This window comes from Diceros bicornis, chromosome 39 (genome assembly GCF_020826845.1).
Source record: "Diceros bicornis minor isolate mBicDic1 chromosome 39, mDicBic1.mat.cur, whole genome shotgun sequence".
Taxonomy (NCBI): Eukaryota; Metazoa; Chordata; class Mammalia; order Perissodactyla; family Rhinocerotidae; genus Diceros; species Diceros bicornis.
The window spans coordinates 23,955,618-23,979,118 of NC_080778.1; the positions used below are offsets into that span (position 1 = coordinate 23,955,618).

At 39.7% G+C, this 23,501-nt stretch overlaps 1 protein-coding gene across 5 annotated transcripts in view; it reads left to right on the forward strand.

Annotated features, from left to right (window-relative positions):
- UTRN (utrophin) overlaps positions 1-23,185 on the forward strand; it is a 509,169-nt gene extending 485,984 nt beyond the window's left edge. For all 5 annotated transcript variants that reach the window (XM_058534226.1, XM_058534222.1, XM_058534221.1 and 2 more), the window contains 6 exons: positions 7,645-7,803; positions 8,188-8,428; positions 11,176-11,284; positions 12,493-12,585; positions 18,343-18,365; positions 21,176-23,185. In XM_058534226.1, coding sequence (XP_058390209.1) covers positions 7,645-7,803; positions 8,188-8,428; positions 11,176-11,284; positions 12,493-12,585; positions 18,343-18,365; positions 21,176-21,184 — 634 coding nt within the window. In that variant the 3' untranslated portion in view covers positions 21,185-23,185. The remainder of the gene's footprint in view (positions 1-7,644; positions 7,804-8,187; positions 8,429-11,175; positions 11,285-12,492; positions 12,586-18,342; positions 18,366-21,175) is intronic.
- The last annotated feature ends 316 nt before the right edge of the window (positions 23,186-23,501 follow it).

Sequence of the window (23,501 nt, forward strand, 5' to 3'; positions counted from 1 at the left end):
ATGTAGAATGTCTCCCTGTCAATAGTTTTTAAATTTGTTTAACTATCGTTAAGATTATACGTAAAAGTTCTCAGGAGATTTTTCAATTTTAAATTTCAAAGACTAGCATGTTAATACTTTACAATAATACAGTAGTGATTTGTATATTATCTTTCATGTACTGTAAGCATGGAACAATTCCCAAACCAAGATAATAACGTAGTCATAATGCTTGTTCCGTATTTGACCTACTAGTGTGTGTTTCATATAAAGTGGTTAAATATGTTGAATATCTCCTAAATCAAGATAATTTCCACCGAGGTTGACAATAGCTAAAGAACTACATGAAATAAAAAAAATAATAATTAAAACCAAATTTAAATTCTTTAAAATGTGTTTGTCACACCTTGTGAGCACAGTAACGGTAATGCTCAAATTTGGTATATCCTATCTTCAAATTAGAATAAACACTATTTATTTTTAAATTTAGCGCTAACGTCTGAGAAAAGAAAAAATAATCAGATGACCAACAGTTGAATACATTTTAATAGACTATCAATAGATATATTAACTCATTCATCCATCCAACAAATATTTATTATCTACCCACCATGCAGTGGTGTGAGAGCCAGCTGTTAAATTTTCAAGAAGTTTGTAAGCTTGTTTGTTAAGCAGAGTCATTATTAAAAATTAGTTTGTATACACTTACAGTTAAATAGGTTAGATTAAAATAAAAACAGAAGTAATTTTCAAAACTCATCACGCCCTAATTATTTTACTTCATTTTACTGTTATCTATGTTCTTGGGGTAATTTATTGTATTTTTCAGATGGTGTGTAACTGTGCATCTTTTCCCAACTTCACATTCAGTGAAACCATTAGCTTAAATTGGCCATGGTGAAAGTATTTAAACCATAAAAATTGAAAATGCTACGAATCAGGGCCTTTTTATTTATTTGTCTTTTAGAGAACCTGCTGTTAAACATTTACCAGCACAGCACTGCCACGTATCCAATACTGTAAAGTCTACAGATATAGGTGGTGTCTTCAGGAATCTTCCCAGCTAGAGAGGAGATAGATAAGTGTTCCTACAGAGAAAGAACACGGTGAGGGCATTTGCGGTAGACAGAATAATGACCACCAAAAGAAGTCCGCATCCTAATCCCTGAAATCTATGAATATGTCATTTGTATAGCAAAAGGGACTTGGCATGTGTGATTAAGTTAAGGATCTTGCCACAGGGAGATTATCCTGTATTATCTAGGTGGACCCAATGTAATCAGAAGGGTCCTTATAGGAGGGAGAGTCCAAGTTAGAGAAGGAGATGTAACCGTGGAAACAGAGGTCAGATACAGAGAGCTCTGCAGATGTCACACTGCTGGCTTTGCAAATGGAGGAATGCAGGTGGCCTCTAGGCGCTGTAATGGGCAAGGAAGCAAATTCTCCCTGATTTGTAAGATTAAGTAAAATGAATAGTGTAAGAAGGTATAAACCACTAAAGAGAAATTGTTTTCCAGTTACTGGTGCATTAACATTTTCTTAATGAGTATGTTAATAAATCCTATTTTGACAAAGCCAATTCTGGAAGTTCTTCGCTCTTTCACAGTTTGCATTACTGAGTACACTGGGGTTCTTTTTCTGGGAACACGCAGGGATTCCGCTATTCAGGTGAGAATGCTAACGAGGATCTGAGTCCGTGAAGCCCTGCTCTGGACCTAAACTCCAGTGGTTTGACGTGGAATGGTCACCTTTTCTCCCTTAAATGCATAATGTTTAATTAATTAAATATTTCTATTTTAATCAGTACTACTGAATTGATAAGATGAATAAATATTACTACATAAGTACCTTTTCTCCTAATGGATAAGAGCCTTACAAGGGGGATGATTATTACCTCTTTTTGGCTGATGGTCCTCCTCAGGTTGTGTGAGGGAAGAGTTAGAAACTAAACCCCACTATTTCTCTGGCTCTTCTGTTGTTTTCCTGTCTAATAATTTAGCATCTTGGATCGTGATATATAGGAAGAAATGTTTGCTGCTCTTAACAAGATGCTATGCTGTTTGTTCTTTGCTTTCAGCTTGGATCAAAGCTTGTCTGTGTCTTACAGGACCTATTGTAATAGCAGAAAGTGTGCAACATACTCTATCATCCTGGCCTTCCCCTGGAAATGTCCTAAAGCTCCAGCATTGGTAGGGTCATGATACAATCCCAAGGGACAATGGATGACAGTTTTCAGTACCACCTACGGTATCTATCGCCAGCTTCCGAACGAGGGGTGGGTGGCATCTGAAGGCAATCTTGGCTCTTCTTCTTCACTCTCAGGTCTGTCTGGAGGCAACCAACATCCAAAGTGTTAGCAACTTTGTTGTTGTTATTGGGAAAGATGAAAAACTAACTCAAAATGCCTTAAACAAAAAGTAGTATAAGTTAGCAAATTTCTACAATACTTTTTGGAATTTTTCTCTTCCTTGAATTCTCCATCTTTCCTCTCTTGAGTTGAGGTTTTTGTTATTCTGAGCTGGGTCATAAAAATATCATTGGGTTTCTCTTGAATAATAATGGTGATGAGGCAGAAACAACCACCATCTCCTCCTTGATAGAGAGTGTACTAAGAGCCAGGCTCTGTTCTGAGCACTTTGCCCATCCTCACTTATTTAATCCTCACAGAACCCTTTGAGATGATACCCCAGTGGTTGTTACCACATCTTGTTCTTTTTAAAGGTAAGTAAATTGAGGGAGGTTAAGGAGTTTGTCCAGGGTCTCACGGTCAGTAAATGGTAGAGCTGGTATTCAGACCCAGGCAGCCTGGCTCCAGGCACGACCACCCCTGACCACCCCACTGTCTCAGCTGCTGCGGGAAGGGAGGGATTCCCAGATGGGAACACTGCACTGGGGTGTGGGGTTGGGGTGGAGGGTCAGAGCATCTGCAGATCCATCCAGTCCTCCTGGAGGTCATCACTGTCCTTGTCTCAAACCTCCCTGTTGTCCATCCACGCCCTAGCTTCACCATCCAGACTGAACCAAGAGTTTGTAATTCAACATCTGCCAGACTAATCTCCTAAATTTGGTTTTGGTTGATCTCAGCCATAAGCAGTGAAAGAGAGCCCTATGCTTTAAGGTATGAACTTTGAGAATTGAACTTGTCATTCTCTCTACGTCATCCAAGGCCCTTTTAGTCATTTGTGTCTTCAGAAGCAGCCATCCTACCCTGTAGTTTGAGCCTCTCTGTCCCTCAAATTGGTCTGTGGAGCCAATTCCTTGGCTTCCCACAGCGTTCATCTTCTGTGAAGCTGGTTGTCAGTTGGTGCGCCTCCGTGCATCATGGGCTGCTCCCTCCCCAGCCTAGACATGACTCAATCTCACAGCTCTTTCCCCATACAGACCCAATTCCCAATACTTCCATTTCCCCTGGAAGTCTGACTCTGGACAATTGAAAAGGGCATTGATTTTAAGGATACTAATTTTCTTTGAAGGAGGAGTTAAGCAACTATGTCTCAGAAAGAGACAGGACCCAAGATAGTCCTAGGGAATCTCAGTAGCAGGAACTTAGGAACAGTTCCTTGGGTCATTGCCATCGGAATGTCTCACCCCATCTGCCCTCTGCCCTTGAGTGACCTTGCTCTATGTGGAAGGATCAAATTGGGAGGCTGGCGTGGTTTGCATTGGCATTGCTGTTTGCAACTCTGAAGCCTGGAACAGACTAATCCTTTAAAGAAAGGAAATTATGGTTATTTTTATTTCTGTCTTGCCTACTTTCAAAAGGTCATTGGATGAATCACAGTTCTTTTGTCATCTGATATGTACTAATTTTGTAATCTAGATCGTATTTACTATGTGTGACTTAAATATAGTATAATTATATTCCATCTGATAGTATTTCATTGGTGCAGACCTATGTTTTTGCGACATTTTCTACTTTAGCACCAGGCACTCTATTGATGTTTAATGACCCTAATCTGGTACCTCATGTACTATCTGCATTTAAAGAGTGTGCTCTTGGTTTTCACGGTATGTAATTAAGAACTTGAATGTATCTATTTTTATATTTTACTTTTAGGCCTAATAATCTGTGAAAAACAGTTAAGACTAAAATTATATGTTATATATAAATGATTTGTTTTGTAGAAATTGCCTTAATTCTCTTTCAGATACCTTAATGAAAGAATATAATGATGGTGGTGATGATTATAATATATGATTATAATAAGATGTTAAACCCCATCAGCTTCCCAGAAGAAATGAATCTATGTAAATGTTAACAACAAAATACATCTCAAGTCTAATTTTAACTAGTTTGTGTGTATATTTGTTTCACTGTGGATGGTCCCTAAATCTTTAAAACAAAAATTTAGTTGGTGTTTGTTAAGAATGAGCTGTAAGTATAATCCCTGAGGTCAGATGCTTGCTGCATGAATGTTCTAAGGGCATAAACGGTCTAATGGTGCCCTGTGATGTGAGAGGAGCTCCATGCTAGGCTCCATCATGTCATAGATCCAGCAGGTAGCTTATAGGACTCAAATTTTCTTTTAACTCTTCTTGTCCTTATAATATTTCTTTTTTTTTTTTTTAACTTTTACGTTTGGTCTTTAATTTCTTTTTAGGTGAATTATTCATAGGAAATCCTATAATTAATTGGTTTTTTCACCAATGTGAGAATCAGTTTACTTCTTATGTATTGAAATACCTGATATTGCCGTCTATTTTTGTTCTCTCTGTTTTGCATTATCCTTGCTCGTTCTTTCTTTCTTCTGCTCTGTGGACAGACTGCTTTGCTGGACATTTGGGTGACCTGGCTGGTCATCTGAATGACTGGGTTAGGCCTCTTAACATTACTCCTTTGCCTTTGGACACCAAATATTATGGAGAGTAGAAAGCTAGACCTTTCTCTTCCTCTGCAAATGATTTGTTGTTTTGTTTTGATTTCTAGCTGGTTATTTGTGATGCTTTACTCTTAAAATATAGAAATTTCACTGGGATCGTGTGAATGTTTCTCTTTTATTATTATTCTTTTTGGATACTCAGTCTCTTTAGTTTCTATACTCATCGTTTTCCAGCCTGTGAAATAGTTACAAAATGTTCTGCTGCACTCTTGCTTTGCTATGACTTTATTTTATACCCAGTATATCTTTATGCTTTGTCCATTTGACCTGTCCATATATGAGATTTGTACTTTTTATTGTCTCTTATTATGGCCTCTCTCCACATGAACTGAATAAGGTGCCTCCTAACACTGACAGTGGTGAGGACGCTGACTTGCAGTCTTGTCATCCTTAGCAGCTAATTGATGTTCCAGCGGTACTGATGCCTTAGCCTCCGAGCCTGCTTCTTCTTCATAATACAGTTAGGTTCAGGGTATTGGCCCTTTACCTCCTCCCAGGAAAATACCTCCCCGCCCCCTGCACACCCTTGCCAGATTTCTGTTTGAATTAGCTACATGGGCAACCTGTAAGCTTTTGGTTCTGCCTTCAAACGCTGCTGCTCTGCAGTAGTGCAGTTTCTATTCTCTGCTCTTATCCACATCCTTCTAAATTTAGGAACAAGGATGAGATTCTTCTAGAGACTCCTTCATTTATTTCCCAGTGATACTGCGTTTTCTCAGGGAAGGTAATGGAACGATGGTGCCGTAGCTGATTTCAATCTTTATCCCATCTGTGTGCCTTATTTCCAGTTTCTAGCTGTTTTGTGAGGGTCCCACTTCTCCCCGTTTTTGTTCATTTGATGGTAGGAGGAAGCTGAGGTTAGGTATCGATGTTTATGTTGTGAACATAACGGAAGTATATGACCTTTGTTTTTTAAAAATGTATGTATATATACGTATGCACACATACACACATATATACATGTACGTATCTTTATCTATACATATCTAGAGAGAGAGAAAGAAAGAGGAAGAGAGGGTTTACTGATAAAGGAAGCCAAAGAAATTAGTAAGTGGCTCATTTGAATATTTGCTTTGGCTGTTTTGCAGGCGTAACGCTCATTTTTCTCATTTGCTTCATCATATTACTCTGATCTCAACACTCAGGACACACCTTTTCTAAGAATTCAATAACTCTCAGATAAAATATCAACTCCTCTCTTTATCAGAGTAAACTACAACAACACAGGGTTGGATTTTCAAGTCAGGCTCTCAAGGATCAGAGATGTCACCCAGAATCAAGCATTATTCATCAGCTCCAGGGCACTGCCAGCTCAGCTCCCCAGGTTCTTTCTGGCTGCACTGGGATGTGCTCCGACCCCCGTGTAACAGAAGAGGTCTCTAAGGGATATTTGCAGTCACATCACTTACACAGAAGGGAGCTGGTTCAGTCAAGGGATAGCTCCATTTTATACTCTGGTAGCTACACGACTTACATGATGTTTTTCTGAAGCCCTATTCTATAAAGCCATAGATTCCAAGATTTGTTCACCCAAAGCCATGAAAACAGACCAGATACAATCTGCTAAAGGTATTCTAGAGCAAGACTCTCCTGCTAGCCTTAGCCAGGAGGTCTGTCATTTGCACGTTTACAGGGAGATCTGACTGAATCTCCCTGTAAAGGAAGGGAAGGGATCCCAGGCCTGCTGGTAAGCATTTCCTTCCCATAAGTGTATCAACCTTGTCTACTTTGCTACTCTTCGGCTTCTGTCAGTCAATAGATTCGACCACGTTATTGATATGTCTAGTTCATTAGACTAGTAGTTAGAAGTGTGGGAGCTCCCAAGTGAATTAATGTAATTTCTTGTTTTAATGCAGAATGATTGATCCTAGAAATGACATACCAATAACATCAAGTAAAATATCTGTAGATATTTGATAAATATCTGCAATTATAATTTGTGTTAAATTATTTACGTGAAAGAATATATTTCTTTCCCCAAGGATCATATTTTCCCATCCTGTGGGTTACAAAGCATTACAAAATTTCTTTCAACCACGTGCTGAAGACAGTGAAATCCACTATGTCTTAGTCCCTTGGGGCTGCTCTAACAAAATGCCATAAACTAGGTAGCTTATAAACAACAAACGTTTATTTTTCATAGTCCCAGATGCTGCGAAGTCCAAGATCAAGGAGCCGGCAGATTTGGGGTCTGAGGAGGATCCCCTTTCTGGTGGTCATAGACAGCTGTCTTCTGGCTGTGTCCTCACATGGTAGACAAGGGAAGGGAGCTCTCTGGGGTCTCTTTTATAAGGGCACTAATCCCACTCCCGAGGGCTCCTCCTCCCAAAGGCCCCACCTCCTAATACCATCACATTGGGGATTAAGTTTCAACATATGAATTTGGGGGAGTACAAACGTTCAGTCTACAGCTGTTTATTTTTAATTAACAGTCTTTCAATCTAGTCTTTTGACAGTCAATTATTGATTTTGCCTATAGTATCTTTTATGTTAACTGTGTAAGTGTTGTACTTGATTTTATATCCTCTGCTGAGTAAAATCTCTCTTCTGAGGTTTGTGGGATACACATCAGACTAAGGCAGAGCGTGGAATGTTGGTATGTGTAGTATACATACACTATTAGATAAATAGCTCCCTGGAGTTTTAAAGGGAGGTCATAGGGACATTGAGCTTTAAGGCAGTCTTGGCCCTGCAGCCATCCAGATCATTGTTTCTACTTCCTTTATGTGCAGAGACATTGACATCCAGATGTGAGCTTCTGTGTGTGTTTCCTTTATCTCCCTAGGGAGGACGAGCACGCCCTCATCCAGCAGTACTGCCAGACGCTCGGAGGAGAGTCCCCGGTGAGCCAGCCCCAGAGTCCAGCTCAGATCTTGAAGTCCGTCGAAAGGGAAGAACGTGGGGAACTGGAGCGGATCATTGCCGACTTGGAAGAAGAGCAAAGGTGTGCTCGAGCTGGGAGGAGAAGATATGTCACCCTGGGAAAACTTCTAATGGAAATTCTTTCATAATAACTTCAGTATGGCCTCTACTCATTCTCTTTTAAGAACCGTTGTCTAAGAATACTGTGGAGTCAAAGTTTCAGGGGGACATTAACCAGCTGGGCTCCTGGCTGTAGATTAGAGCTGCATGTGGGGCTTCAGAGATACTGTCTATGAGAACCTTTGCTTAAAGCTACGGTTTATTCATGCTTGCTCATCTCATTGTTAATAAATGTTTTCACCGAAGAGGAGATAAGTAGCATGAGCTACATTTGGAGCTCACAGACAATTTTGGAGAGCAGACGATGGACACACTAGTAACTCCAGTTTTTCCTGTTCTGCATTAGAAATCTGCAGGTGGAATACGAGCAGCTGAAGCAGCAGCACCTGAGACGGGGGCTCCCTGTCGGCTCACCTCCGGACGCGATTGTGTCTCCTCATCACACAGCTGAGGATTCAGAACTGATAGCGGAAGCGAAACTCCTCAGGCAGCACAAAGGTCGGCTGGAGGCCAGGATGCAGATCTTAGAAGAGCACAACAAGCAGCTAGAATCTCAACTCCACCGCCTCCGACAGCTGTTGGAGCAGGTAGAGCGTGAAGGACTCAGTGTCACCCCTCCCCGTGCCTCCCATCCCGGTCCCATCTCCCGGGTGCTGGGTCCCATAAAGAGGTTCACTTGCAATTTCTCACCTCCATGGTTAATTCAGACTGGCTTAGAAATCCCTCTTCAAATGTAGGCATCAATCCTCACTGGCACAGAAGTGATTGCCCAGCGTACGATGGCGTTTCCCATTCTTCTTTAGCACTGAAATCTAGCTCGGCTCTGCATAGTTGAAGGGAAAAGATGCTATAACATGCGTCAGCGTAAATTACATGTGGGAAACATCTGTGGAGAGTAAGGGACAGCAAGGGACCTGGGCTCTTCATGCTAAAGCCTTTCTTCCAATGAGCTCTTTTCAAAGAATTAAGTAACAGGTGTTTATTAATTTGCTACTATTATTTCCTAACACCAGGCCGTGTTTCATGGTAGTTATTTGCAGACTTTCTTGACAGTGAGAAATACAATTTACATTATGATGATGCATACGTGTATGATGGATACAAAATAATAATTGCCGTTATAGAGAAATGCTCTCTTGTCTTCTACTTTTTCTTTCCTCCTTCTCTCCCTCCCTGCCTTCTTCCCTTCCTTCCTCTCTTCCTTTCTTCCTCCTTCCTTCCTTCCTTCCTTCCTTCCTTCCTTCTTTTCTCCCTTCCTCTGTTTCTCTCTTCCTCCTTCCTTCCCTTCCATTTTCCTTCTCTCTCTCTTTCTTAGTGCTGGTCAGGACCTACCAAATCAATTTTATAACTCATCAACAGGTAATAGCCTGCAATTTTGAAAAACACTATTCTTTGGGATATAAAAAAAAGCATCAGACACAGTTTCTGCCTTTTTGGTGCCTGCAGGCTTGTTAGGCACCATAGCAAGATGGTGTGATGTATAACAAGACAGCATCATGTAGAAAGACATAATACACTGTAGAGAATTAAGCACTTGATTACATCTAGCAGATAAAGAGGAAGAGTCATGTCACAGAACTAGTAATGAAGACGCCATTGCAGCAGGTGCAGAGTCCCAGAAAATGGGCCTGGAATCTCTCTGTCTTGAAGAATCCCTGGCATCAACATTCATGTCATCTTTGCCTTTTTCTCTGGCCTGTGCAGTGTGGGACCCCTAGGCAGTGAAGAGGAATGCCTTTCCCCAGAAATGATTTATGGGATCAAAGGCAGAAACAACTTTCTGGTTATTGTCTCAAATTTTAGAAAACCATCTTTTCACCCTTGCTCTCAGTATCTTTTAACTTCTCAGAATCATTCAGAACGAAGTAATTTCTGCATTAGCTACACAGCGGGCCCCAAATACCTGTTATATTTTGACCATATACTTTTCTGTATGTCTGTCACTGGTTCAGAATTTGTGTGAGAGTTTTGGGGAAGGCTTACTTCGGAGCCTCATCAATTGTGCATCATTAGAAAATAGTAGTTCCCCAAGAGTGACCGGAGGCTTGGCTTTCTCTAAGTCCTCCGGAATGTTTGATTCTTATCTCCGTGCCAGTCACATGCATTGGAAAAGCTACGTTGTTAGTATTGTGAACTTGAGGTTTCCGAATGGTGCGTGTGTAAGGGGTAAATTTTCTCTTGAAATCTCTTATTTCAAATATAAAGCATTTGTGTTAACAACCTAGCGCGTGGATAGAATCATTGCAGAAGGAAGCTGGGATGGAAAGCTTTATTTGCCACAACCTGTGGATGCTCTTCGAGCTAAAGGCTCTCCTGCTCACCGTTACCCACCCCCCTCCATCCCATTAGACAGAGCTGCCTAATGGCTCATGTGCCTTCTGAATTGCACAGTAATGCTGTTAGGCAGAGCTGATATCTAAATGGCTCTGTATATCCCAGACTGCAGAGGTCTTATCTCTTCTTAATGATTTAGCATGCATGCCAGAAGTAGATGGAAAATTCAACTCTGATAGTAAAAACTGGCAGAACTACCAGACTTCAACTACTATAGATTTAATGGAAAAACACTGTGACTTCCGCAGTCTGTCTACAATGGATCACGCTTTCTAATTTGCCCATATACTTGTCGGTGGATCCATCACCGTTTCAAAGCTTTGTGCATGAGTGCATTTACCAAGTGTTTACTAGGTGTCGGATTCTGTTCTAATCGCTTTAGAAGTACTAATTGATCACCCCCTCACAAAACCTTCTGACACGGGCACTCTGGTTACCACCCCCAGTTTATAAATGAAGAATCCGAGGCACAGAAGGTTACAAAATTTGCCCAGATTTATTTACACAGCTGCTGAGTGGCAGTATTTGAATCCAAGCATCTGAATACAAAATCGTGTTCTTAACCACTCTCCAGTATTGTCTTTAAATGTAAATTTAAATTTAAAAATGAGCTGAGTTTGAAACTGGATAAACTTACTGAATGAGAAGCAGTGCTAATTTTTTAAAGATGAATGAAACATGTTTCTAAATTCACTTGGTCAACATAAAAATAAGAGAGAGAAAAATCGAGGGATGAGACGGATATGGATAGGGGAATCTTGCATATAACTACTGAGTTCTTCAAGGATCCCAGATTGAAAGGGAAGGACCACTTGGTACTCGGGTGAAGTACCAGTGAACCCACCCATCTGATGGTGACATGAATTTGAAAGTGTCTGAGGCCAAAGAATTCCACGTGATTTAATTATCCATGGCGGGGAGGGGAAGTTAGAAACAGAAACGTTTTCCCCAATAGTTACTTGCATCCTTCCTCTGCTCTAACCTTTGGATGTGATTCCAGCCTGAATCTGATGCCCGAATCAATGGCGTTTCCCCCTGGGCTTCCCCTCAGCAGTCTGCGCTGAGCTACTCGCTGGATCCGGACCCCGGCCCACAGTTCCACCAAGCAGGTTGGTGTCACCAAGTCACCTGCTCCCCTGCTCTGCTCTGGACTTAGCCATTTGTTTTTCATTTTAAATAGCGTTCTTACACACGAGTGCCTTAGGGCATAAAGGAATTTTGTCGTCTCTTTGGGCTCAGCTGAGTACAAAGCCATTTTAACAGCACCAAGAAAGCCAACATTTTAGGATAATAAGCTATCATACACTTGCTTTTATCATGTGTAGTAGTGGATTGAATTTTGGTGAAGGATGAAAAAAAGTAAGTGCTCTTTCCTTTTGGGATGAGCAACAATTTAATTTTTTCTTTCCTTTTCGGGATGATGTTTTTATTCATTTTAGTAAATTTTATATCTCTAAAATATCATATTTGTGCATATTCAGAATATAATACTGAAGAATAGTATTAGTATTAATAGTATTAGCTGTCTCCATCCCAGACCCTGCAGACATTGCCACCCCTCCCGCCCTTATCTGAGGCCGAGGTGCCACCCAGCCTGTGATTGGTCACCAAGGGTACCTGTCACTGCTACTAGAAAAGACTCTGTCCACTGGGCACTCAGGAATGACATTTTGTTATTGGTGAAATTTAAGTTCTAAAATTCTACTGAGGACCACATATTTTAACCACATTAATTTGTTTATGGGCTGTCTTTTGCTACTTTAATCAGAAGAAAACCTAAACTATTAATATTATTTTATTTTTTTAGTAAGAGAATTATTTTGCTATTGATTATAAAATAAAAAACATCGAAGTAAAAAGTATCTTATAAAATACCTCTAGTTTTGTAGCAGTGAAAACCTCTAGTTTTCGTAAGCTAGCCTATGCTGATGTCTCCAAAAAGAAAGAAGGAGAGAAAAAGAAATTGGCAGAATGTTTTTCTCGTATGAAGAAATACTTAAAATGCAAAAAATGTAATTCCAACTAATAAATTGAAATGATATGACTGCATTCTTTATTTTTAATCATGAATTTTCCCTTGGCGCCGGGATTCTGTCTACAGAAACATCTAGTACATTTTATTTATGTAAAATTATATTACCAATAAATTAATACAAAAATAGTTTTGGTATTTTCCCCTAAAATTGTTCTTTTCAAGGAGATCTATTTTCACACTGATATTGAGAGACCAGGACTAGTGTTTTCTCCCGAAGCTGGGTTTTGGTGGAAGGCTGGACATTAATTTCAGGACATCTGTTCTTTTTATCTGCTGTCACAGTGGCAGAGGACCTGCTGGCTCCACCTCATGACACCAACACGGACCTCACAGAGGTTATGGAGCAGATCAACAGTACATTTCCATCTTGCTGCCGTGAGTATGGACGATCATAACCCCATCACTACGCTTTTTCCTCCCGTTTCTTTTTTCCTGCGTGGGGCTCTTTGTTTTCTTTGGTAAGATGACAAAAACTGATATGAGAAACAAGATTGAATATTATTTGAAAATAAATCAAACATTCTGTTTGATTCTCAACATTCTCACATCACTGGGGTACCTGACAGTAAAATTCTGCTGTTGGAGATTTTTCGCTATGCCTTGTGAGTGATAACATGAAGGCAAATGGAACAGTCTGTTTTTAGGCAGAAATTATCCTCTTTAATCCAAGCTGTAGTAAGAAAGGTGCGTTACTTCAAAAAAGAGCTTTTAGCGGCATGCCAGACAAGGCACGAAAATAGCCTTTTCTAATGTAATTCCCTCCCTTTTCTTCAGACATTGTTCTCTGATGTCATCAGATTCAGGGACAGAAAGGGATTATTTTCAGATTTTCTTCTTTTTTCTTCTGCTTTCTTTTCTCACAGAATATAATAGTCGCTGTATAAAGGCAAAACAATTTAAGGCATCACAGATTATGACCCTGTGAATTTTCCATATGAATAACCAAGAGCCAGAAAATAACCAAATAAAAACAGCCCAAATCCCAAAGGAAATTATATAATGATTCTTATTTATTGATTTTTTTCCAAATGTCTTGTCTTCAGTATCTTGCCACCTTGCGGTTCTGTGAGCTCTCAACAAAAGCAATTCTGCTGTTAAACAGAAACTGTTTACTTGTATACACAGACCTACTACTTAATGCCACAATTATATTTTAAATAATCTTCTAAAGAAATATGAATATATGATCATTTTTTTTTTTTTTTTTTTTTTTAATTTTTTTTTTTTTTTTTTTTTTTTTTTTTTGTGAGGAGATCAGCCCTGAGCTAACATCCGCCAATCCTCCTCTTTTTTTGCTGAGGAAGACGGCCCTGGGCTAACATCTGTGCCTATCTTCCTCCACTTTATATGGGACGCCGCCACAGCATGGCTTACCAAGCAGTGCGTCGGTGCGCGCCCGGGATCCGAACCAGCGAACCCCGGGCCGCCGCAGCGGAGCGCGCGCACTTAACCGCTTGCGCCACCGGGCCGGCCCCAATATATATGATCATTTTTAGAGTGATTTCCTCTCAAATTTATTTTTACATCTAGGCAGCCACTAAATTAAGATTTTAGTATGTGTATATACTGTCATATATCAGATATATGTAGTGTATATATAAAACATCCTCTCGTCTCAAGCTTTTCTATCCTCTTCTCAGAAAATACCATCCCAAATAAGGAAGAAGACATTATCAGGAGTGTAGATAAATAAGATACATTGACTTCATTAAAAAAATATTCAAAGTGTACTCGTCTACAGTTTACAAAATGCCATCATTAGCAGGAAGTGGAAACAGCTATTTGAAATATAGTTTTCTCTGATTTTTCAGAAGCATTTGCCTAAAGGACATATTACAGTTTCCACAAGCACATTGTATTTGGGAATGTGGCATTTTCCGGGTTATTGTTTATAATTCTACTTCTCAAAGTTTGCTGAATCATATTTACTGTATGTCAGTCCCCACACTCACCCCGAGAAAAGCATGTGCACACATATATGTATGCACATGCATGCATGCAGACACGCTCGGCGCACACACACACTTTTTGGCCCTCTAGAGTCTTGGGAAAGCTTAGGACGGTCAGTTGAAGCCCATACGCTATCATATTGTTTCTTATTTTCTAGGCTCTATAACAGCCCATAAGAGATGAGCAGATTCAATCTTTTATATTAGTTATAATTCAAGGTTGAATTTTTTCAGAGATTTTAGTTCTGAGTTGTATGTTCTTTAACAGCTAGATAAAACCTCATCATAGTCTTTGCAAGCCAGAATTTCATAATCAAATTTCTAAGTGAAATTATTTTTTAGTTTAGCTTAAATCCAAATACATTCATAATTAGTTAAGAACAAATTCTGTAAATCAAAGCCTGTTTAGAAGTTTTTATTTAAATTTCTTGATATACATGTTCATTTGAAAAGTCAGCTGGCAGTGAGAGCTCGCATGGGAGATACGTTTAAATATATGCTTTATCATGACTATAAAATGTATAATTTCCATATTAAAATTTTTATACTAAAAATTCATGATGTGTCTTTTTAAAAGTTTAATTTTCTAAAGCAATTATTCTTAAATCTTTTTCACAGTATATTCTTGTATCTAGATATTGTAGAACATTGATCTATATCATATTTTAGAAGAGAATATAAATAAAAATAATTTATAATCATAATTATAGGGCAAAAATGCATCTTAAGAAGTGAATATATTCATCTCATTTTATGGTCCCCCTTAAAGGCAAGTATAAAATTCCCATTGGTTGGAATCTTATTAGCTATTAATAGGTATTATTGATTCCTGAGAAGAGTATATATCTTCAAGGAGACCTACATGACAGGTTAAACTCCTGCTTTGCATTGGTGCCCTCTCCACCTGTGTCATTCTGTGTTGTGAGGTGACTTACAGAGCCCCAAGATTCCTTGATGGGACACTGGCCCCATGTTGTCATAGCCTTAAGTCTGTACATTCACAGATATTTATCATCTTTATAGTTTTCTGTGGATGAGCATTACCAGTCATGTGTTATTTTGAAGAGCTCAAGTACATCCCTTATAAGAAATGATGCATAATGTGTTTTAGAATCCTTTGAAATTTAGGTCTTATTATTTTTGGTTTCTGAAGTTCTGCTATTAGTTTGGGTTTAGTTTGCTCTTCTTGGTATTTATATTCTATATTTTGCTTTGAAAATATAAAAATCTCCAAGATAGGGACAGCTTTCCGTAAAAATAAAGGCTTAATTGACTTATTTGTAAAATTGATACATTTTGTTGTTGTTGAGGAAGATTCACCCTGAGCTAACATCTGTTGCCGATCTTCCTCTTTTTGCTTGAGGAAGATTCACCCTGAGCTAACATTTGTGCCAGTCTTCCTCTATTTTGTATGCGGGTCGCCACCACAGCATGGCTGACGAGCGGTGTAGGTTGGTGCCTGGGATCCGAACCCACGAACTCAGGCTGCCGAAGCAGAGCATGCCGAACTCAACCACTATGCCATGGGGCCGGCCCCTACGTATTTTTTTTAATGGGGCTGGCCCCTACGTATTTATTTTAATTCTGCCTAAAGTTATTAAACCTTTTAAAAGTTAATACAGGATAGAAATGAGCACCTGACGTGTACTTGGTGCCCAAGACATGCTTCTGAATTGAGTGAATGAATGAATGATTACCTTTTCTTACTGGGAAGGTTTAGTTGGTGAAATTTCCCCAAATAGTACTCAGAAAGTTCTCTAGACTTCAGTTGCTTTGTTGCCCCTTTTAAGTTGCTCAGCTAGCAAAAATTTTAATAAGCCTTTACTTTCCCAAAGCTTACCGACTGCTTTTGGAGAATTTTTCTAAGCAAACTGGATTGGCACCCTCCCAACGCCACACCAATCCCTTGAGCCCCTGTAACTAATGAGAACGTTAAAATTGCTTGTCACCAGCATACAATGAATTGATCTGCATGTTAATCTTGACTTTTGATCTTTTGTGGATTAAAAATTAGCGTGGTCACAAGTGAATTTCCACTTCTGGCAATCTTAGAATTAAAATGAAACTGTATTCATAAATCCTAATTGCATGAATTGCCTACTTAAACATGCTTTTTTTTTTTTTACTGTGTCTATATATTGTTGTGCATAACACTTTAGAATTCCTCTGCCTTGAATTAATATCCCAATTGGTCCTGATAGCATCCTTGAATTATGGCCTTTTAAAGTCTTCTTTTAATTATTTACATCGAGTTTCAGAGCAGAGAGACAGGCATTTCCATCCCTTCCTGGCAAGGCATTAATGAAGGGAATTTAATTGTGTTGCCTATTAACCAACGTACTCACTAAAATTTCCACTGACTGCTATAACTATTTTTTTTAGTGTAAAATCTTTTGTCAGTTTTTTTCATTTGTCATCCAAATATACAGGATACTAGTAATAAGTGGAGTCTTTTTTGCTGATAGACTAATAAATGCTTTTAAAATTATTTTTTACCTACAAGTGTATTTTCACTGTGAATTTCCTGTGTTTATTAAGCATGAGTGACCTTCATCAAAAACTCAAAACCCTGATTTCTTTTTAAAATATCTTTGTGTCATTTGTTCAGAGGAGTACCTATAGCATTTTATTTGATAAAAAACTATAGGGTTAAAAATGTAAATTTGGGGGCTGGCCCAGTGGCATAGCGGTTAAGTTCGCATGGTCCACTTTGGCAGCCTGGGGTTCACAAGTTTGGATCCCAGGTGCAGACCGGCGCACCGCTTGTCAAGCCATGCTGTGGCAGTGTCCCATATAAAGTAGAGGAAGATGGGCACAGATGTTAGCCCAGGGCCACTCTTCCTCAGCACAAGAGGAGGATTGGCAACCGAAGCTAGCTCAGGGCTAGTCTTCCTCACACGCACACACAAAAAAATGTTGATTTGAAGCAAAATGCATTCGATTTTTGTTTGAGTTTGGCTGTTTGTTACTTAGAAGAGAAGCATAATTCTGCCCATGGTATGCTTAATACTTTTGGCAACCAAGCTCCTCTCCCTTGGGCATAGCTCACATATGTGAGGAGGTCCACTCCTTTTTTTTCCTGATGTAACTGACATATCTGGTGGGACTAGACTGGTTTTCACCTGATTCTTCCCCCCCATACTACTGGGGCTCTACTTTCCCTTCAGGCATCATAAGAAAGTCATCTTTCTCGTTTGCCCTTTTTTCTCACACAGTTATTGGCACCCACTGTGTCATCACCAATGTCTTCTTTTTTCCCTCAGCACAGAAAAATGAGAGCTGGAAGGAGTACAGCATGCTAGATGATTAGGGACAATTCGTATTTGACTCGGAACAGATGTTACCATCATTGGAGGGCAGAGCTATCTCCCTCCCCCCCGGCTTGAGTACGAGATGGTAATTGTGAGATTTTGCAGCAAAAGGCAGAGATGAAAAAGCAGAGGCCTCAGAGAAGAGATTTGCTAGTGGCTGCCCTCCCAGCGCCCCTTAGATCAGCTACACTGTCTGTGCCCTCTGAACCAGGAAGGAATGGAGCTGCTCAGATGCAAAGGCGAATTAGACACCATATTCTAACTTCTCCAGTGCTCTTAACTGGGCCTCTCGAAGGCACAATTATTAGCCCAAGTGCCTAGAAGACTGCCAAGGATTAGGCCAACCCTTTCTTTGATGCAAGCACCTCACCACCATCTTCCTAGCCTCTGGAGCGAGGATGAGCCAAGGGTGGCAGAAACTGAAGACTCACGCCCCTTCATTTCCCTAATGACCTCTTGGTCAGAATTTATTCTATTCAGCAAAATATACAGAATTTGCTCTGTTCATATACATAAACCAAATACATGGCATGATTTCAATAGGAACTTTTGAGATGTTTTGCAAAACTAAGTATTCACTGAATGCTTTAGTGTATACTTATTTGAGAGAGCCAGCCTATGTTTTGCATATTTTGGTGGAATTTTTGTATCTTAAAGCACACAGAATATGAGAAACAAACTAGGGAAACTAACCTTTGTTAAAGCATCAAGCAAAAAAAAAAAAAAAACAATCAAACACCTATTTCTTATTTTCTTATTAGCACCCATTTAACAGCTGGGAGTGGTACATTCCACACTTTTTCGTGCCTGGGCATGGGGACAGCAAAGCAATTGTACTGCCTTCAGTTGATTTCTTTTGTTTTCTCTTTCAGCTAATCTCCCCAGCAGGCCCCAGGTAAGAGTTAATGGTTTGGTTGGCTCGGGTGTGGTGATTACAACCTGGAGTAAAGCAGATTAGCTACGTTGATTTTCGTGCTACTTTATTCTCCAAGTAAATAAGTAAAGTAAACTTGCTTGACATTTAAATGTTAGTTGATTCAATACTAATAGTTTGTCAGTTTAGGGAGGGGGAACCTCTCCCAAGCCAGTTCTTCCAGATGCCCAAAATACCAAGTGTTCCATCTTTTGTGTTCAAATAGCTCTTTTTTTTTTTTTTCTTTTTGCTTGAGGAAGATTAGCCCTGAGCTAACTTCTGTGCCAGTCTTCCTCCACTTTGTATGTGGGTCACTGCCACAGCATGGCCGACAAGTGGTGTAGGTCTGTGCCTGGGATCCAAACCCAAGAACCTGGGCCGCCAAAGCAGAACTTGAACCGCTCGGCCACAGGGCAGGCCCCTCAAATAGCTTTTTTTTTTTTTTTTCTGTAAGGAAGATTGACCCTGAGCTACCACCTGCTGCCAATCTTCCTGTTTGAGGAAGAGTGGCCCTGACCTAACATCTGTGCCCATCTTCCTCTATTTTGTATATGGGTCGCATGGCTTGATGAGTGGTGTAGGTCCACGCCCGGGATCCGAATCTGTGAACCCTGGGCTGCCAAAGCAGAGTGCACTGAGCTTAACCACTGTGCCAATGGGCCAACCCCCTCAGATAGTTTTTTAATGTCTCATATGTACTATGTAAAGTTACCCTAGGTAGCCAAATGGCTAACCAGCATTCTCCCAGATGTCTCACAAAGTGGTTTTGTTACTCTGAAGGAGAAAATGTTTTGATTTTTCATTTAAAAATTTGCTGAGAACTGTTGGTAGCTCTGGCCTTATGCCTTTCAGTATTTTCCTTATCAGGTACTCTTAGTAATAATGTACCACAAGACAACAGTAAATCTTTGGATTCACAGTAATCTTTTCTTTCATGAACTTGCTTGTTAATCTTTTTGAACAGTGAACCTTCTGATTGTGTTATTGTCTTAATGGCAAGAAAGGCTAGGATCTTAACAAGAAGCATAGATAGTTTGTCTTTAGTAACCAGAGGGAAGACAAGGGAATATGAAGTAGGTTAGTGGACATGATGTGAGAGCTCATGAGGCAGAAGGACCTCATCCCAGGGACCAGAAGCCTTCTGATTGCATCTGTTGTCTCAGCAAATCAGAAGCCAGGGCTTCAGCAGAGAGTGAGGATGGGAGGAGGTGTCAGAAGTATGAGGAGAGACTGAGGGATGTGCCATAACTGCTTGGAGATCAGGAGAGCAAATGGACAGGGCAATAGAGCGTAGCTACCAGGCAGCATTAAAGGGCACCACTTACAGTTCCCGCTCATGAATTTAACGTGAGGCCAGTCTGCAGGCCTCTCTGTTACCCTCTGGCCACATTCAAGTTCATGAGCACAGGTACCAGAGTAGGCTGAGTATTGCATTTAGCCAGAGTTGAAGTTGTGGTTTGGCTAAGAGAGTACAGCGATTCGAGGGAGGAGGCAAAGGAGTGAGGATAATGATTGAACAAAGCACCTATGCTTGGTAGAGAAAGAAGTGAGGATGCCTTAGGTATAGGAGACAAAAAATAAATGGGAAGATCAATGGATTATTTTACCAACGATGGATGAAGTCGGGGTTCTAGTGGAAGTAAGCCGGAGAGGTAGAGATGGTTGTCGGAAGGTGGATGATTGAAATTGAAATGTTGGAGGAGTTGCAGGTATTGGTAATGGTCCATGTTTGGAACTTTGAGTGAGTGGCTAAAAGGGTGGAGGACAGGTTCATTGGAGGAGAGGAGCTCAAGGAACTGAGAGGGCAGAGTTTTGGAAGAATCATCTATGTGGGTATTGAAATCACTAAGAATTAAAAATCGCTTTAAAGTGGGTGACAGTGAGCCGTTTCTTTATCAAGAAGTAAGGGAACGTGACCCAAGGGGTCAGAAGATGACTGCATAATGGATGGTACAGGCTGATGGCGTGAGAGTCAAAGCTGGGTGTTTTTAGGGAGAAGAGAGAGAAAAGACCCTGAAAAACAGTGAGGAGCTAGGAAGGACTTCTCCAAGATGTGAGGAGTGTGGAAGAAAAAAAAAGAGTCATATGTGAGAGGGTTATAGAGGAAGCTGTGTCTTCAGGGATGATCTAGATACTGGTTAGAGCAAGCAAGCGAAGGATGCATTCAGAGAAGAGTTTGAGGACTTGGGTTTTAATGACGGTGGACCCAACTGTTTGACCATCCGTTTGAAAGTTGATGCCACTCCCCTGAGTGTGGCCTGATTTATATCCTCTCTTGCCTATGTCCACTGGCTCTGAGCCTTTAACTAGCACCACTGCCCACCTTTGGATTGTGAGTCCTGTCTTGTGTTCCTCTTGTCTGGACCCCAGCTTGTGACTGAAACCAGTTGAAATTGTCAAGGGTACCCTCTCTGCAGGAGACCTCCCACAGTCCCCCAAGGAGAGATGAGTTGCTTGCACTAGCCTAATTCACTCACCATTAGTACCTCCAACAAGAAAAAGCCAAGTCCTCTGAATTTTAGCTTGGTTTCCAGCCTAGGCAAGAGAAAAGTCTTCCAGACTTCCTCTATATTGGCTGCAGTGATAAAAAACAGACTAGGTGACTTCAGAGTGAGAGACAAGGCTCTCATCCCAGGGAGCGAAAGTCGCATGGGAGTAAAGGAGCATAGCAAATAGGGTTTGACTAGTTCTGAAAGAAGCCCTTGTATTTCCTGGAAGAGTTGACAGGTCTCTACTACCTGTAATGTTTTCTGTAAATGTTGTTCTGACAGTACTGTTTTCCCTTCCCACAGGCAATGTGAAGTATTCATCTAACCAACCAGCATTTCCTGACGTACAGTATTGCCCTTTTCAGCAAATGCCAATTCCAAACTCCGTTTAATCAGAAGCTCCGTGGCTCCTGGAAACATGCTGTTGAATGCGGACTGTGTGTTCTACTGAAGGAGTAAAACACTGACTATCCAAAGAGAAAAGGATATTTTGTTTTTATAATAATCATATATTATTGTTTTCTTCTTCCCTTTCTATGCAACTGTAAATTAATGAACAGAGTGGTATTTGGAAACGGAAATACATTTGTCTCTGATTTGTATACTGTATACAGTATTGGGAAAGTGGGTGGGGGCTTTCTAATACGATACCTTCTTTTTAATAACCGTGACAAAAATTGCATAAGAATTAGAAGACAATTTTACCTTCTTTCATCTTAACCTTGTACAATAACTTCATTTATTTCTTCGACACTCATGCCATTATGTTTTGGTTGTTTATAATTCACCAGCCACATGACCAAATAGATTTCCTGTATCTGTTCCCACGATTTGGCCAAATTAATAAGTTCATATATTTCAATCAAACACTGTATGTATATGGATTAGGCTACAGCTCTGTGTATACTGTGTAACTTTATTTGACACCATACATTTGTTTCTTTAGCAACCACTTGGATAACCACAATAAAAGTCCTGTGGGCCCAGCTGGCGTTCCTATTGGGATTTTTTGTCCTGCCTTTTATTTCCCTGCTCTTCATAAGTAGGTCTTGATTTCTTTATTTATTTCATGTCCCAGTGTGTATGATAGAGGGACTTAAGGAGCAGGATTATGAGAATCTCAAAGATCATTTTACCAAAGGTTGCCCATTTAAGCATATTTTCATTTTGACGCAGAAACAGAACTTGGTATAACTTTTCCTAGTTCCCAGGTCTTGATTTTCATCATTAAATACACAACAGGCCTTTCCCTAATTGTGCTGCCAGTACACATCTTTGTCTTTAATTTTCTTCGCAGAGAATTTTATTGTTGTTGTTGTATATTCAAGCCATTTATAATTCTTGAAATTCCAGGTTATTTTCTTTCTGACAGCAGGCACAAATTGAATGCATGTCTCATTTTATCTTTTGAGTGAATGAATACATGTTTTATTACCCTGCATTGGATCAGTACCTTTGGGAAGAATATTTATCAAAAGGTTACATCACTGCTTCTATAGAAGAATGAAATTGATGCTTACATGGTGGTGCCCCTGCCTGTATCTTTGAGTGCATTCAATTAGGTGTTTGGTTCAGCTTCTGATTTAACATTTAATTGATTCAGTTTAAACATGTTATGTAATTACCAAATGTAGAGAAACCAAAAAAAAAAGAAAAAAAGGAAAATAATGTGTTTTGATTCAAGCATACGTGCATTTAAAACATCAGGATATTTTAACTTTGGGTTCCCTTGAACTGGGATTTGGCCAGAAGGAGGCTTAAAGTTAGAAATTGCTATTCCTTTCGAATAGGTTGGGTGGGTTGGGGGACAGGGGTGTTTATTTGCAGCATAGATATTTTGAGAAGAAAATTGTTTTATATAAGAGGAAAGCCATGACCACCTTTCTACCTCAGATCCATCTTCATCCATTGTTTTGGAAATAGCTTTATGCTGCTGCAGTCTGCAAAATTGAGAGCTTTTATCAGGCCACATCATACCCCAGAAAAGCATCTATTTAAAGAAAAAAAAATTCCCTGAACTCTGAACTACAAGTTGTAGATTTGGTGTCTTCCTTTGAAAAGTTGTGTTAACTTTTTTCTGCCTGTAATTGTGTACAACATGTCCTCTATCTGCTACTAAGGAAAAGCTATGTGAAACACTACATTGTAACCTTCTAAGTAATAATAAATAAAAAGAAATATATTGCAGTAACAACAAGGGGAAATAAGTATGTAGTTCTTTTGAAATATGTGGTAAAGAATTAATCATAAACTATCATCTAATCTGGTTACATGTTGTATTTTTCATCCTGAATAAAAGTAATTTTAACACAAGATGTCTTGGATATTCTTCCTGTGTTCACGGATGGAATCTGAGCTTTGAATGTACATTTATGAAAATAAAATGTAAAGAGAGTTTGTATTCTGATAAGTCCACATATTTTCCTGCAATTTCTCTCATATATACTAAGACATTCTCTCTCTTGCTGTCATTATCTCTCTCTCTCTCTCTCTCTCTCTGATCCTCTCTTCTCTCTTATATATATATTTCTCAATTTCCCTTACAGATAGAAGGCTTATTGATAGGAAAAAATAATGTTGGATGTTGAAAACACGTACATGGGGTCCATTGAGCTTTTGTTTTAATAAC